The sequence below is a fragment of the Aulostomus chinensis genome, chromosome 2, assembly GCF_037954235.1.
Source record: "Aulostomus chinensis isolate RoL2024-O1b breed Wild chromosome 2, RoL_Achi_v1.0, whole genome shotgun sequence".
NCBI classification, from domain to species: Eukaryota; Metazoa; Chordata; class Actinopteri; order Syngnathiformes; family Aulostomidae; genus Aulostomus; species Aulostomus chinensis.
Window position 1 is genome coordinate 16,938,404 of NC_141321.1, and position 17,817 is coordinate 16,956,220.

Genomic DNA, 17,817 nt, shown 5'->3' on the forward strand with positions numbered 1-17,817 from the left:
CATGGGACCAAGTGACTCCGAATGAAGTCCAGATATAAATATCAGACTTGACTGCAACGTCATACCTCTCACAGATCATTTGAACTTTCTAGCTAGAACAATTATGATAATTTTTTTTAATCCCAAACTATATTGTCTGCTATTACAATCAATCGGTGAATTCATCTAAATGTTAGGGCTTTTGTGTATTTCCCATGTCAACTCATCGGATAATCACTTCCAAGATCGTTTTGACATAAAGAGCACTTAACACCTTTAGTAAACTGCTCCACCCTGTGGTTAGATCGTGTACTACAATTTCATCCTGACGCTGCAGTGCACCGTCGATCATACAGGTGCTGCATGAATGAATCTATCGATGACACTCAGGCGTGTAACATAGTGTCAGATAGACTTGGGGCTGACAGTGACCCTGTATCACATCTCTAACATTATCAGTGAACACGTGTCTCAGTCTTCATAAACGTCTTACTGTCCCTGTAGTGTTTGTAGCAGATGTCACGTCAATCCTCCGCCGGTGTCTCCTGGCAGGACTCGTGTTTCAGAGTAGGAGTTCATCAACATGATTTATTAATAATTCAGACTGGATGGATCGCTGCCGAAATCCCTTCTGCGTTTCACAGCCCTCATTTCGCACCTACTTTTCCGACCCCGTCCTTAATTACGCTGCTTTTAAAGAAGGTGTTGCGTTGCAGGTACATGCGGAGGTGAGGAGCCTGCAGCCTCTCACAGCATGGATGACGCTTGATGAGTGAACTCTGACTGACTTTGTACTGTTTACAAGTATGAACGTCCATTTTCTGAATCCTGTTTATTTGCCTCAACTGAACAGCTCCTCCTCTAACGGATAATTCTAAGAAGATATATTACATTTACATTTGGAGTGGTTTTTCTCAAATAACCTGAATAATGTTGGCTGCTTGTATGGTGTACATCCTCTTTGGTAAGTAACTAACTACCCAGCATGGATCATTCAAAGTGTAGTATTACATGAAGATGTACTGTTGTAACTGCAATATAGCATTTTATCTCACACTTAGTTTTTGTAAAATTTCAATTAACCACCTTCAGGAATAAATCATGCTTGGTTGCACCTAATTTTTATGTTTTAAAGTTTCAGAACAATTGCAGGAAGTTAAAAGACAAAAAATGATGTTAACTCTAGAATTCTAGACAAATATTAATGATACTCATAAATTCATTCTTGTTTATCCGCAGGAATTATATGTGATGTCAAGCAAGTGACTTCTCAAACCAAACTAATACAAAAAAAGCCAGACCAGATTCTCAGTGGTGGCACCAGTTTAGAGGAAGACATCCAGGCAGTTATCAATCAAATTCATTCCTTGTCCAGGGGAAATGACAACACCCGAGGCATCAAGATTTCCTCCACAGAAGAGAGTATTGATTTAAATTCATATTATAGTTTTCTGAGAAACATGTTTAATGTGTTCCATTCGCTGCTGAGAGAGAGATTCATAGATGACCTCCCCAAAACATTAGTTTGCATTTTATCTGGGAGACAGGACTGTGGACTTGAGGCTGAGCTAACAAAGACGGTGTCTCTGGAGTTGGGTAAACCGCTACTAGCATTCATGTCATCCCTGAAACAGACTTGCACTGCCCTGAGCGATGGTACTGATGCAGAGTCAAGCAGTTTCCTGAGGGCCTACCTCAGGATGGGGGACTCAGCAGAGGCAGCATTAAATGGTTTTCAGCAGACATTTATAAATATCCTGTCAAGTCTCCCACTTTCTGGGAATTTAATGACTGTAGTGAGTGGCATGGTGGATGTAGCTGTGACTCACATCTCAAATTTCATGGCAACAATACTCCAAGTACCAGTAGACTATATCAAAATAGCCTTACAGTTTGGGATAAGAATCCCAACTTTGGAAGGAAAAGAGACCTGCGAGCAAGGTAAATCTTGTTTTCTATCAGTTCAATGATTTAAGCATCATCATGTAGTTTATAACTAATTCTGTATGACAATGACAATCTTCTCCTACTTGCTCCACAGGGGATCTGAAGCAGCTCATAATGTGGTAGGTCATCTGAGCGCTCCTCACACTAAAGGTACCGTATGTAGTTTTTCACTACTTCCGATCGGCGTCAGTTGCGTATACTTTGAAGCCCCATGCTGTGATGCTTTAGGCATATGACGACAGAAATGCCACACACCTTTTGAAAATGTTGAAAAGGAATACCTCATTGTCCATCCATCCATCCATTTTCTTCCGCTTATTCCTGTTAAGGGTTGCCAGGGGGGCTGGAGCCTATCCCAGCAGCTTTCGGGCAAGAGAGTTCACCTTGGACGGGTCACCAGTCCATCACAGGACCAACACATAGAGACAGACAACCATTCACACTCACAGTCACACCTACAGTCAATTTAGAGTATCAATCAGCCTCGTCCCCTCTTGATGTCTTTGGACTGTGGGAGGAAGCTGGAGTACCAGAGAGAACCCACACAGGAACAGGGAGAACATGGAGACTCACACAGAAAGATCCCATACCTGAGCTGGGACTTGAACCCCGAACCTTCTTGCTGTGAGGCGACAGTGCTAACCACTGCACCACCGTGCCACCCTAATACCTCATTGTATCGCAAGTAATTTGAGACACCGCAGACTTCTCAATGAGGCCGTAGGAAAACCATCAGTTGAGCTGATAGAGAGCAGCTGATCATGAGGAGAATGAATTCTGCTTCTCAGAAAATCCATCCATCCATTTTCTACCACTTATCCTGTTAAGGGTCGCGAGGGGGCTGGAGCCTATCTCAGCAGCCTTCAGACATGAGGCGGGGCACATGGGACGGGTAGACAGGTCACCAGTCCATTGCAGGGCCAACACATAGACAGACAACCATTCACAGTCACAGCCACACCTACGGTCAATTTAGAGCAGGGGTCTCAATAATATGGTAATGGGCTATGTGGCTGTACATTGTGAGTACAGTTTCAGCAATTTTTGGCAAATGTGCACGTCAGATTATTGCAGTGCATTTTGGCCTTTAGTCCCTGAGGCTGCTGTTGATTTTACAGTATCCTGATCAAGATTTGGTGTGACTTGAGAAGTTTATGAATTTATATTAATGTCTTATTAACCAAATCATATAATGTAATCATTGTATTTGTCTTGTTTAGGGGAATAAGGCACAATGTAAGCTGGTCCTTCGGTAACTCGATCATCAACATTCTATTGGAAACCGTCTTGGCTCCTCAACAGAATCTATGCAGATATCCGGGTCCAGAGTGCCAGAATCCTCCCAGCGTGCCCCTCCAACGCAGCATCCCAGGGGCAGACACTGTTAACAGCAACTACATCCCTCTCCAGTGTGATCGCCAAAATCTGGCCACACTCAATGACACAATGTGTGCTGAAATCCTGCAAGGTTCAAGAGAAGGGTCCTCCTCAACTGTGCTCAGCTTGTGCCAGGCACTCAGCACCCTCAGCCCGCAGCAGATTGAGCATGTGTGGAGCAACATGTGTTATGTTATTCAAGCGCTGATGTCACCACTGCTCAGTAAGTCATTGGATTGCAACGATGGGGACGTGCATCCTTTCCCTTCCGTCGACCCTCCTGTCCTCTTACCTCACTCTGCACCTCAGCGAATATCAAGAGAAGCTTCCAACCTCCAAGAGCTCGCCTGCAATTACCACAGCTGGCTAGAAAACCAGGCGGTGGATGCTGTCCTTGTTTCTGTGTGCAGCGATAACGAGCGTGAGGAGTTTGTGAAGCATGTGTGTCACAGTGCTTTGTTGATGAGAATGTTGCTAGTAGACCAGATGAACAGCTGGCTGTATGGATACTGTACAAATGCCTCAGGAGACCCTGGCTTCATGGTGAGTCACTTCTGCATCTATGAGCAGTGGATTGACCAGCCTGCAGTCCCAGTGGACCCACACTTACTGGAGTTCTGCCTGAGTCTGGACAGACCCAGGCTGACCAAACTCATCTGTGAACACACTGGATTCTTCATGCTTTTATTTTCTAACCCTGAAAACATACAGTTCATGCCTAACTGCAGCAGTTTGCCTCCTTCACCTCCAATCCCTGGCCAGGATTTGCTTGCGTTAGACCCTTGCCGCTACTCAGAGTGGCATGACGTGATGCAGATTACTACTAATGTTTTGTCACAGTGCATTCGTAACGATCCCAGGGGTTTTGCTGAAAAGGTTTGTTCGAACCAAACTTTCCTGTCTGACCTGCTACGAAAGCAGGAACATGCTTGGCTTTGGGATCACTGCAACACCGCTCTGAGTTTTTCACACACCACAGCACAGCCCTTCATTATTGCAGACTGGTGTGACTACCACACGTGGGGAGAACGGCAGGTGGATGATTCCGTGGTCGGCCTGTGTTGGCAGCATGATCAGCTGGCTTTCCAGAAGAATGTCTGCTGCAAGGCATCTGTGTTTCAAAAGCTTTTAGTAAACCCACAGAACAAATGGCTGAAGTCAGTCTGCATGGACAAGGAAGTGGAGGAAATAGAGGTTTTACCACAGGTAAGTATTTAGATGTATCCAGCCTACGTCTATGTACATAAATTCTATTTTGATACATAATCTCTCACCTCAGGTGTGCAAGTTCTCTGAATGGAACCGTCCCATCATCGTGGACATGACTGAGCTCGCTCTCTGCGCTGAGTTGGAACCAAATAATTTCACTTTAAAAGTCTGCTCCAATGAGACAGTCCTCCAGAACCTGTTGGCCAATCAGGACAACACATGGTTGATACAGTTCTGTGCCAACCATTCAAAGCCTGGGGCACCTCCTGTTGAGAATGGAGGACAAGGTGGAGCTGTGACAGGATTCAAACCTACAGAGCAGTGCCAGTACTCCACCTGGAGCATATCCCTACCAGATGCAGCACTCCTGACTCTCTGCTGGGAGCATGATCAGACCCATTTTGTATCATCTATCTGCCCCAATCCTGGCCTCCTCTTCCTGCTAGCGCAGGAGCCCTCTAGCATGTGGGTGAGCATGATGTGTGCCACCTACACCAACTACACCACCGCTGCCAACAACACAACTGAGGATAATTTTTGCTTGGCCAAAATCCTGGTGAGGCAGTTCAACCTGACCTGCTCTGCTGACTTCACCACAGCCTGCCAGCCTGGAGCCAGTCAGAATTTAGCATTGCAGATGATGATGCACTGCTGGGTGCAGAGCCTGAGGTCCAGGGTGGAATACCTGGTGACTCCACCTGTAGCTGCAGTGTTGGAGCAGGCAGTAAGCACTACAGTTGTGGTGCTGTTGGCTTTAGAGGAGGTTAAGAACATCTCACTGCATGTTACCAAGAACATTAGGCTGAGTGTGCTGGAGTCTGTTGTTCACTATCTGGAGAGAGAGAACAACTTTGAGAAGAAGAGGGTCTTGCTGCAGTGCTTTGGGGTAAGCAATTTGACTGTCAGGCACTGGAGCACTGACAGATAACTTTCTACCTTTAGAGTAAAAGCACCAATTCAGGAACACAAAATCAACACATTGAAGTTCTGAAATTAAAACTTACCTTTATTAACAGTATGTTAAAAATGTACTAAAACTTTTAAAAGTAAATTTAATTCTGCAAAATACCCCCATGGGTGGCATATTATTTTTCATATTATATGATTAATATCACTGTTGTATTAATGAAGATGAAAAATGAAGTATTTTCATCATTTTTTTGTGTATAGAATCTTAATTTTGCCTCCAAATAAATCTGGTTAACAAATGTAGTCAGATGTCCCCAATTTGTGACTGAAGTGTGGCAGGTAAGAAATGTAGAGTGCAACAAAATTAGAACAATCAAGTAAATTCGTACCAAAGCGAAGTACTAGACGAATATGTGTATTCTTATACCGAAAAATAAACATATTCTTTAGGTTGAGCAGAGTAATTTGAATAAATTGAACTTCCTCAATGTTTATTCGGCTTGTCAGTTTCTGTGTATCTAATGATTAATCCATAATCAGTTAACCGTTAGTGTCAATATCAAACTGTTGACCTACTCAATACAACATGATGACACGGTGTAGAGTTACATTCCTGCCATCGATATCGACAGAATCTCCTCCTCTGTGTGTAATCTCCACTGGTTCACATGTGATTTGACAATTACAGTAATGTGTCACAACAGACTACCAGATTATATAGTGCTTTAAATCCCTCTGGTTTTACAACCGTATCCGTGTGTCTGTTTCCTCCTTGTAGACGGTGCTTACCAGTTTGATGCAGACAGCAAGAGATGTGACCAGTGATGAATTCTTCATCATCAAGGTGACACCCGTAGTTTCCCCAGTTTCAGTGACGTGAGATTTATCACGTTTCATGGTTGTTTGGACAAATGTATTTGCTTTTTCCCATTTTTTTTAGGAGTACTTCAACATACCCCTGAGCAAACTTAGGTCAGTGCTCAGCACAGTTGATATCACCACCGTAAGACTGATACTGCAATACTACAGAAGAAATGAAGATACACTGCAGGTGAACCATCAGATCATCACACATACTCGAGCCTTATGTAGTAGTTTGATACTGTCTCTTTTTTCACACAACTGGCTTTGCTTGTGTTTGCCAGATGCCAGATAAGTACCTGTCCACCATGGTGTCAGTGCTGTTCCAGAGCCACCTGGTGAAGGATGGAAGTCTCTTCCCTGAGCTGGCTCCTCTTCTGGAGGTGGCCAGTCCAACTGACATCCAAGCTTTGCCTTCACTGCAAAACAACCTCAATGTGTGAGAGGATGTTAGATGTCACAGGGCTTTTACATAATGAACTCTCCTGTGTGCATTCTGTTGGAACTCCTGAGTTCGTGTTAACAGCGTGGGAGGTTGTGTACACACCTTATGAACTTCAAGCAAAGTTTCCACTAAAGAGGTTGTGAATACCACAGGAAGAGGCATTAGTGTGGATTTTGTGTGTGTGTGTGTGTGTGTGTGTGTGTGTGTGTTTGTGTGTGTGTGTGAATGTGGTTAACACAACCCTATTACATGGCAGCAACTGACCCACAGCCATAAACCAGCCAGAATTCCATGCTGATAGATCATTCACTTTAGTGTGGACAGTTATTCGTCCTCCTCTGACACTGAACGTGTTCACGTACTGAATACTCTACAGATTCTGGTGAATGTTTCCTCTGACAACCAAACACATCCCATGTTACTTCTATATTTATGACACCAGCTAAGAGCATGAAGAGAGCAGCATGATTGTTTTGAATGTCACAGAATTATGTGATGTGTCCCTCCTCCAAAAAGAGATGTGAGTAAGTCCCTGGTGTCAGAAGTATGAGAGAGATGATGTGACAATGCGCCCTGAGGTGCCAGGAACACACATTAAATGTACAAATTCAAGAGGGGTTGGTTTCAAACTAGAATGAAAATTATAAAAAGAATAAACACGCGTCTCATCATATTGCAGTGCGACAGCCAAGCAAGAGATTGACTAACATCTGAATTCAGAACAATAAAATACATGCAAAACAATATTATTTTTTTCATGCTGTGTAAGTATTTGCCTTAAAGTAGAAATAAATGAGTGAGTTTGCTTATTCAGTATCAGCCATGGTAGTGTTAGCTTAGCTTAGCTCAAGGAATGGAAACTCCAGAAGAGTCCAAATGAACGCCGCCTCTTGTGTCATTCCCGACCTTGAAAATGGAAATGTGCTGAGAGCTCCAAGTCCACAGGTCATGCTCCGACTTTTCATGTTGCAAACACGAGTTCACACGTTACGTTTGATGGCAAAAATAGTCAATTTTTGCATGAATTGAACCTGAAACTTGTGATATTTAGAGATGCAGATTTTAAGAGATGTAGACTTTGTTGACTTTTTACGAATTTCAATCTTGTTTTTTGCCAAGCTTAACTAATCATCCATTGCCTAAGGCTTCATATTTTATGATGAAGCAAGGACAATGAGAACAGTACATCAAATTTTTAATTGCACCTGCCTACAGTGGTAGATATAGGCCAAATTATTTTTCCCAGTCACCCACTGTATTTAATATGCTGAATCAAGTCTTCCAATCACACAGACAGTGTTTCATTATTTAAAACATTAATGGCAGTGTATTTCATAACTGTAAACTATTCTATTTTTTTTTTTTTTTAGAAGGGACACCATTAACAGAAACGTGGGCCGTATGTCCCTGGATCAGCGGCGCGCATTTGGATTGTGGTACAGCAAAGTCATGCCCCCCTCCGACATCACCAGAGGTCATCAGTCACTCATTAGGGACACAGGAAATTTGATCGCATACCTGCCCTTCCACAACTTCCAGCACCTCTCACCTGCTCAGGTAACAGCACTCTGAGCTCTGACACCTGGCTAAGAAACTGGAGAAGCCAGGATTCTGTCAGTTCCATCAGCCCGGGGCACAAAAGTGCTACCTGTCATAGTGTTCTACAGAAGCCAAGTCCTGTAGTGCCTCTGCTAATATACAGTAAAGACAGAGACACATGAAATATGAACTGTATGTGACCACTTGTAGTAATTTGACATAAAATGATTGTACATATTTGGGGAATGATACTCTAACTGTTTTTTTTTCTTTTTCAATATTCCCAGCTATTAGACGGACTGGATGTGTTGCGAAAAAACACCCTGACCCCTTTAAAGCAGGAATTCATTGCTCAGAGCATCGTTGGCACCTATCGAAACCTGACAGCTCAGGACTTCACCAGGTCAGGGAACACAGTCCAGAGGCAACACAAACATTTCTGTCCTTCTAAATGGAGTTTTATTTGATGGTGGTTTTAACTTACAGTCTGGAGAATTTACATGGACATTAGGAAATACTGCAGTATGCAGTATGTTCTGAGACCATCCAGTTGACTTACTATGTCATGCTTCTAAAAGCTTATTTTCATGTTGACTTTCTGTGGAATTCACATGAAACAAAACAGTTAATGCACAATGAATGCGCAGCTTACATATAATGTAATGATAATAAAACGTGGAGTAAAATGTTTGGCCTGCTGCTGGGCCTCCAGGACCCTCACTGCCTTCTACAACACAGCATTGCATTTTACTCAGAAATTGTATTGTTTTGTTTAAAATACTCTTTCAGATTGTAAGAGTGATCGGCTTTCATTCAAAGCTAAAAACTAAGTACAAGTGTATGAGTGTTTTAATGAGTGTTTGTAATTCTAGGCTGGGAAACCTCTCGTGCTTGGCAGACTCACAGGACCTTCTGGTGTACAGAACCAGTGAGGCCTTCAGTGTCATCTGGGACATTATAATGAACTGCACACGGGAGGGATACAGCCTACCGAGCCACCTGGTAGGAAAGTAAAGTAACAAAACATGGAGTGACTACATTGTTTTTCATATTCTGTACCACTCAACAAATCAATATCATGGATGCTGTCTCTTTGTGTTATCTATTTTTTTCATATCCAGACTTCCAGTTTGTTAATAAACAGCACAGACTTAAAGGTCCCATCCTCAATCTCTACCGACCGCCTGGCAGAGCTCACCCACCTCCTGCCCTCACTGGGTGTGACTTTCCTGCAGGGTCTCACCCCGTCACAGCTACTTGCAGTACTTCCTGCCCTTGAGTCTGTGTCTTTCAGTCCTGCCCAGGTAGAGGAGTGAGCTCAGCCTGTCCTGATGTAGGACACGCTCTTAGACATATGCAGGCACTTTTTTTTCTTTCTAGTGAACCAATTAGTAAATAAAATGTCAGTCCTTTCCCCAGCACAAGACCCCATTTGTCAAACATGGGTTGGTTTCCTGGCAGCTGGAAGGGCTTGTAGGCTTGAGGAACAGCTGACAGGCTGGCTGACTCCTGAGCTGAGACGGCTCCTAAGTCAAAGACCTGAGCTTTGCTTCAGAGCAATTATCTGAACTGGAGCCTTTCACTCTTACCTCAGTCTCACAGCTGTTGTCTTGCAAGACATATGAGGGTTAACTTCCTCCAGCCCACAGACCCTTTATAGGTCCGTCATCAAGGCTGTGTGAACTAACAGGAGTTCAACCAAAGATTAAAAACATTAAACTGTACGGTTGAATATATCACCAAGAGCTAGATGAGGAGGGTGTGGAATTAATGACAAATTCAGCTTGAAAGTTTCCTTTTTTTAAAATTTGCTATCATTTTATATTTTTCAGGCTTCTGTCATCGTAGAAAAGTTGTCTTCTAGTAACACAGTGAGTACCTTTATAAAGAGCCTAGTGTCCTCTCTGTCTCGTGAGTCCTGACCTCCACTCTCTCTTCCTCCTCCTTGCCCAGTTGAGTGCTCCAGGTTGGCTGCAGGAGCTCGGCTCCCTCTGTGTGGGGATAAAGACAGAGACACTGCTGATGCTGACCTCTGACAAGCTGCTGTCATCCCTGCCTGACATGGCTCTACACACACCAGGCTTCAGCCCACCACAAGCAAATGCTATATCGACCAAACTATGGGTAAAACGCACACATACATAGGGAGTGGGATACATGCATATTGAAGACAAACGGAAAGAAAATGGGACAATGCACTTTGAATAAAATGCAGAAATGAATAGCTTATTAGAGACAGTAATGGTTTGGATGGTACTATTGTTTAGACATGAACAAGGAGACCAGGAATGCATGAATGATAACAAAACTGTACTTACACTTTCTCTTTGGAGATTTTTAAGATTCCAGAAAGCTGTATTGTCATCACAAGCAACTGAAATTGTCCTTTCACAGGTTCAGCATGTGCACATTTAAAAACCACACCAAAGATCTCTTGAGTTATGCACATTTTTCATCAGAAGACCACATCTGTGACTCTGCTTTCTGTGGAATGCTAATATTTCTGGGTGAAATGTATGTCTGGAGGCAGATAGATAAAAAGATTGGTAGTGACATGCAATAAATGTTTCCAGCTGGACTCATATGAGAACATTGCAACTATGGAATGAAGATGCCTCAACTCATATTTTACCACCTTTCTGATCAGGGCTTTCCAGAAGTGCATTTCTGGCTGGATGATGTTGAGCCTCTGCTCTATTCCACGCCACTGCTCAGTATTCAGCCCAGGACTCGTTTAATTGTGAACAACATCACTACTGCATCGACAAAACCCTGGAACACACAGCAGGTATGACAAAACCCTATTTTCTGATCAAATAGAGGAGATAGAAAATGAAAAATATACATGCTTTGCATGCAAAATATTTGTTAACTCTACTTTATAATTCTTGGAATTATGTCTATTTTTTTCCATCAGGGGCTAGAAAATACACTAAAAAATTACAGTAAATATGAATATAAAAGTAAGTTTCCCATTAAATTAGTGAGAGAATTTAACCCTGAGCTGGTTGTGTATTTTGATGTCTTCATGCTTCCTCTAATTAAATGTGCTTCCTCAGTTTGTCTCCAGACGGTGTGTATGACACTATCTTGACTAGTTACTAAATTATTAAGTTGTAAAACAGAAGCAGAGACATCGCTGACACTGTGAATGGACTTGCCTGTGAATGCAAACAACGAAGACAAGAATTGTCTTCATATCATATTGCTGTCACACACCCCCACCCCCACCCCCTCACCCACTTGTAACGCAAGCTGCCTGGAACCTGTATTCTACAACTATATAACAGAAGGTCTTCCTCCCCAGGCTAAAGCAATATTCAAAGAGGTGCTTGATACCAAACCAAACATCATTAAACAGGATTTTAGGTAAGTGCAGTTTGAACATTTCTCAACACTTCTGGCGGGTGATGCACTAATGTGAGGTGTGTGTGTGTGTGTGTGTGTGTGTGTGTGTGTGTGTGTGTGTGTGTGTGTGTGTGTGTGTGTGTGTGTGTGTGTGTGTGTGTGTGTGTGTGTACACATAAATACTACATGGTTCATTTGACTCTGACCTCTTGACGTAACTAGGAGTCTGGGAACAGTGGGTCAGGGTGTGAGCTGTGAAGTCTTACGAGAACGCTTCAGAACTGATTCCTCACCTTCATCAGTGAGGGACATCTTGGTTTTCCTGAGGCAGCAGCCCAGTCCCCTGCACACCTCTCTGGTAATCAACATGTTTGATTGATCTGACAATAAGGTAGCCTGCTGAGACCGTCTGTATCTTGCTCTGCAGCTACGTCTGGACCCCCTCCAATGCAAACCCCCTTTAGAAGGCCTTGATAGATAACTCAGTCAAGCAGCGTCGCAAAATCTGACACATCACACGTCAAATCCATTCAGAAGAACCGCTAAAACATATTTTCCTCTGAGAAACTCAGTTAGTGCATCCTCCTCTTATTGTTTCGTTATTGAATCTATTTCCTTCTACAATAATTGCATTTTCACTTGTGTTAATTCACCTGTTGTTTCTATATGTTGCTTTGAGAGACTCCTAAGCTCGTAACATATGGAGGGTCAGGCAACAATAAGGCGAAAATGTTCCCATCACATGATATAAAAGGAGGCATCCTAACTTGTGTTTGTTCCGAAAGAAAAAGTGTGCAATCGAGGAGCTGTATCAGTTTGAGTTCTTCTCTGAGCTGCTTGAAGATCTTGGAGTTGAGATCGCCCTGTCAATGCCGTGAGTCCACAATTGATACCAACCAACCACAAAAGTCTATTAACATGCATAAATGGAAGAGAATTATTTGTTGAAGTCCTTAAAGACTAATAATACACCAAAAGTTCATTTGCCTCAATTTCTGCTTAATGTAAAAACAGTATCCACCTAGTGATTCAGGTAATTAATGGATTCTCACTATGCATAAAGATAATGTTTCATTTTGTGTGTTTGGTTTCAGGGTGAGCACCATCAAAAAGTTCCCTACTGATATGATGGACACTCTGAGGAAGATGATTGTTGAGGATCCACATCACTTTCTCTTGCTGTCAAGAACAAAACAGCAGCTCCTCGTGGACAAGATGGTGCAGAGGATGGTCAGTAGTCAACATTTCTATTTCTGTCAGTTTCAAATAGAGAGGGCTGTGGAAATGGTTGATGTTCCCTGTGTCTGCAGGGCATGTACACTGGGATGTTCACTGAGGAAGAGTTCCGTTCGCTGGGCATCATGGCCACGTTTGTAGTGGATGAGGTCTTCATCCAGCTGGATCGCAGATTCTTGACTGAAAATCTGGATTTGCTCCAGGGACTCTGCTATAGCAGCAGCAAGATGGATATAGTGGCTCGTATCTTGCTGGAACCTGCCACCTTCGGGTAATAGGGTTGCATCAAACACAAAGTTAAGATCAAAACAATATGAATACTTTTAAAAGTTTAACGATAGGATTCACATAAGCTTTTGCAAATGCTTTTTTTTTTTTTTTTTGCGAATCACAAGTAGCAGCGGCTCCCACCACAATGTAATATGTATATTATGGTGTTACATTTCCTCACAGCCCCGTCCAGAGCTGGAACCAGACCACACTCAGTCAGGTGGACAGGTTTCTCTTCTTCCTGCCTGATGACCAGCTGCAGGAGATCTCCTTGGTGAGCTCAGTGATTCCTCCTGGTTGCCTTGAGATAGCACAAGTTTGCCATGCAGATGTATTGGCAACTGTATGTTGTGTACTTGGAATACTGATTTATCTAGCTGTTTCTTTTCTTTGAATTTAAAATATTAGAAAAGATGCATATTGCAATCCGAGTTTAAGCAATTTTTAATGTTTTTTTTCCCCATCCAACAATAAACCAAATAATACTGCACCAAATCAAGCTACATTAATACCAGTACTTTTTTTTTTTTTTACTCATATATACTGTATGCAGTTTGGACATCATATTTCCTCTCTTTTACATATTGTACTTGTGTTAAATTTTTAAAAATCCACGGTCTTGTATGATGAGCAATACCAATGACAATAAAGACAATTCTGTTCTTTTCCAAATTCTAACATTTGGGAATTGACCTGAATGTTTTGTCAAATTTCAAAGAGTTTTCAAAGTATGTTTTGCTCATTTGAAAATCTGATAATCTTCTAAATGTTGCAGTTCTATTAGAGAACAATTCCGGTATGATTCCGCATCCAGAAATCCCCAGTGAGGTGTCAGGATTGTTACTTGATACCGTGACAGATTAGGCCAGTAGAGTCTGTAAATAAATCCTGTCGGTGTCACATCTCCAAGAGGTGTCAGGCTCAGGTGGTGAAGTTCCTGTTGACACGGAAACCATCGGTGTGTGTTTGTATGTGTGTTCCCACAGGCGTTGATGACTGTTGGGCGTATAGAGAAGCTGTTCATGAATCAACGTCAGTGGGAGCATGGAGATGTGGGGGTCCACTGTTCCGACGATAACGAGAGGAGGCGTTTTTCTGAAAAGCAGCAGTTTGTCCTTCAGTTCTTCTTGGGTTTCCTCAAAATACATCCTCTGTCCCGTGAGCCTCCTTTTGCTTCTTAAATACCTAAAAATACATTTGTTCATTGAGAGTCCCTGTCTGCTATTTTGGGAATTTTCTGATAATTTTGATTTTGTCTATTCTAGGAAAATATATAATAATCCAAAATTGGAACATTATGAAAATATTGTCTTTTGTACAAATTTAACATATTTATCACTATACCAACATACTTTGTCATGTCATGAAGGATTCACTATATGGCAATCTAGTCAAAACAGACATTTTTGAAGGAATAATTGCACAGACAGATCAAATACAACATTTGCACCAGGGATGTATGATATTGAATTTTTTTACCAAAATGCTGATAGATTACAACTGATTTGGCAGACAGCTGATATTTTGGATGCTGATACAATCTACATCTATATGATATGAACATTTTGTTCATGGTGGAAAACCTATATTAACAAAGGGACTTTTGAAAGAATGAGGTTTTTCTTTTTTTCCAACACATTTAAAAAAAAAACCTTCTTGTTTAAACAAAAATGAGCATTGAAACAAAACAAATTAATATCGGCCATCGGACTGATCCTAATATATATTTTAAGAAATGATCAATATCTGCTGATACTGATGATATGCTGATATTATCCTGCATCCCTAATCTGTTCCCAGTTACGAGGGTTGTCCCAGTGCATACTGTACATGTAACCAGTACATTTATCAGCTTATTTGTGTGTGTCTGGCCTTCACTAGCGGCTCCTATGGTCCCGACCTGTGAGATTCTACACACAACGGCTCCCTTCGCCTGGACCTCAAACAGTCTGACAAGCATGTCCTCGTCAGCCTTCGCTAACTGTCTAGAGCTGATGGGCAATGACCCATTTCTCGCCTCTTACCAACGCAACCAGGTCCTCAAACGAGTGAAACAGGTCCGATTCTTTTGTGATCCATCAACACACTCACATATGTGTTTAATAAGTGCACTGGCCAGCCTCATGTCCCCCCTCCAGCTCGTAAAGGTGTGTGTCTGCTCTGTCTTTTCTGGGCTCCTGTGGATTATGGCATGTGTTTGAAGATGCACGGCCCCGTCACCTCTCTCCCCCAGTCTGTGATCGCTCAGCTGGGCCGACTAGCATTAGAGATGTCAGTGGAGGAGCTGAGCTCCCTGCGACTGACTGAACGCAGCAGCATCGCTTCAATGGGCGCTGTCAGTGCCTGGAGTGACAGACAGGTAGGTGCTTTATGAAACTGCTCAACATGTCTAAATGGTAAACCAAAAAAAAAAAAAAAAAGGATAGAGCTTAAAATAAGGGCTCGTATTTTTAATTTGATGATATGCAGAAGCTTATAAGGCAAGAGACTATAACAAATTTTAAGCTTTACTCTTCATGTCTACTTAGTGTCATTCAGTTCTGGAACATATAACATTTTGGTACCATCTCTTACTTATATGTATACTTTTTTGCTTGTCTGTCCCCAAATCTCAAATCATTTCTTACAAATTTCTACTTTTGCTGCTTTGTTCCTTTGTAAGACACATTTATTAATCAAAGACCCACATGCCCATGTTATATTTGGATACACATGATGCTAAATGTTCAGTTCAATAAAAAATACTCCATATTTATTCAAATGAATAAGTGCCTCTCTGTCGGGATCCCTGAGCTGAATGAAGTTAGTAGATAACTTTATATCAAACAAGTACTGTTGATGTACAGAACAATGTGAAATGCATGCTGACTCCTCCATCACTGAAAAGCTTTTGTTTGAAGGACCACGACTCTTGTTGTCATCCTAGCTGGCTGCACTGTTCATCACCGTGTTAAACTCCACCAAGCAAAGTCCAAGCCAGCTTGACTCCAGTACTCTGGTAGCAATGGGTCACATCGTGTGCGGAGCTAAACCTTCTGAGATGAACTCTTTTAACGCTGTAGAGTTCAGGTGAGTAAACCTTTGAAGCTTTTGAATCCAAGTGTTCAGTTCTTCTCTTCCATCACCCATCTGCTGGCTACATTCAGTCATAGACATTTCCAGTTCCACTCCTCATTGTTGACATACTGTATCTTCCCCTGGTGGCTGCAGCAAGGCGGTGCTCTGGTTGAGTCAGCTCAGGCTGTCCTGCTCAGAAGAGCAGCTGCTGGCACTGGTCGGCCTGCTAACCCACAGCCTTGCTTTCGGACCCATTAGTTCATGGGGAAGTGATGTCTTCATTGAGATCGGAGTCCTGGCAGGTAAATTCACACAGCAGATGACAATAAACTGGCTGGTACAGATATTTTATTATTGTCACAACTACATCTGGATTCCAGTGAATCTTTGTGCGGTGTAACTCACTTGAAACCCTTTGCAGCTGGTCTCCCTGACATGGCCATGTCTGCCTTGGTGAAAGAACAAATTGAAGGAGTCACACCAATGGCAATCTCCCTTATATCCCCTGACAAGTTTGCTGTAAGTTGACATTTATCTAGAAAATTGCGACAATATTGACAGCATAAAGGCCTTATGATTAAAAATTTCACAGCTTTCCATCAGGTCCCTCCTCTGGACCCTCCTCTGGAGTGTAATCCATAATGGATAATCCTAGTCGCTGTTGGTGACGTGTTCATATCCACATGCTGCTATCTTGTTCTCTCTGTCCTCTTCTCTCTGTTTCTCTCTGACATGACACTTCAAGGTGGTTTTCCATCAGAGACAGATCAGCGTGTTCTCGTACGAGCAAGCGGCAGCAGTAACGGAGGAGCAGCTCTTAGCTCTGTCAGATGTTCAGAGAACAGCTCTGGCTATGGTGCTGACACCCTGGGAGGACAGACCAGTGGACTTCAGAGGTGGCTGACACAACCATCTCACTGTTTTGTCCACTTTTTGCTTGTTAATTCAAAATTTGCATAAATCATTCCATTTTGTATAACATTCCCTTCAAACTTCTTGCCAAATTGATGCTATATAGTATGTAACAAAAGTGGCTGCTGCTTTTGTGCATTGCATAATTAGAAAACAGTACTTCAGCAGCACACTTAAGAAAACCTGAAATAATCACAAGAACATGAAGCCATGCACCTGGAAAACCTACAGAAAGGGAATTTCATTTTCATTTTTCCGAGTTTGAATGCATTCAATACTCGAGCTCCTTATTAGAGTTGTATGAAGTATGTCACACATATCTGTTAGAAACTAATTTTAGAGAAATATATTGAATTAACCACACTTCATTATATGAAATTGAAAGATTATATCACACATCATATTCAACTTTAAAAGGATCCCAGTTTACTTCACTATAGTTTCTGCAGCTCTTAAAACAAAACAGATATACTGGAATATTACATCTCTGTTGACTGAACAAATCCAGAGAGCCACTGTACTGATCACTGTGTTCCTCTAGGGAAGTCACTGGGGTCGGCGCTGAGCCACAGTCCTGTGTGTCTGACACTGGGACTGCTGATGCTGCTGATCATCCTGTCCGCCCCGGAGCAGATCTGGCCTGGCTCCTGACCCTGATGGATCAGGAGAAAAGTCCTCACCAACATAACCAAGATTAACTTGGTTACTACGCCTCTATGAAATAAGCA

General features: G+C 42.3%; 1 protein-coding gene across 1 annotated transcript; it reads left to right on the top strand.

Moving 5' to 3' along the window:
* The first annotated feature begins 909 nt into the window (after positions 1 to 909).
* strc1 (stereocilin 1) lies at positions 910 to 17,740 on the top strand. The gene is made up of 29 exons (XM_086196208.1): positions 910 to 943; positions 1,219 to 1,920; positions 2,021 to 2,045; positions 3,147 to 4,509; positions 4,583 to 5,398; positions 6,200 to 6,265; positions 6,362 to 6,472; positions 6,567 to 6,721; positions 8,098 to 8,284; positions 8,554 to 8,669; positions 9,139 to 9,268; positions 9,388 to 9,570; positions 10,099 to 10,137; positions 10,220 to 10,390; positions 10,914 to 11,054; positions 11,574 to 11,635; positions 11,837 to 11,972; positions 12,400 to 12,488; positions 12,709 to 12,844; positions 12,925 to 13,121; positions 13,304 to 13,394; positions 14,107 to 14,278; positions 15,002 to 15,177; positions 15,324 to 15,479; positions 16,047 to 16,189; positions 16,331 to 16,479; positions 16,599 to 16,696; positions 16,923 to 17,073; positions 17,631 to 17,740. Exons 1-29 carry the CDS (start codon positions 910 to 912, stop codon positions 17,738 to 17,740), a joined length of 6,105 nt encoding a protein of 2,034 aa, XP_086052334.1.
* The last annotated feature ends 77 nt before the right edge of the window (positions 17,741 to 17,817 follow it).

Bases quoted from the DNA above. Each gene is read 5' to 3' on its own strand.
- strc1 (XM_086196208.1), top strand. From the start codon at position 910: ATGTTGGCTGCTTGTATGGTGTACATCCTCTTTG. The intron at 2,046-3,146 runs GTAGGTCATCTG...TGTCTTGTTTAG, and splicing joins CTGAAGCAGCTCATAATGTG to GGGAATAAGGCACAATGTAA. The intron at 10,138-10,219 runs GTGAGTACCTTT...CTCCTTGCCCAG, and splicing joins AGTTGTCTTCTAGTAACACA to TTGAGTGCTCCAGGTTGGCT.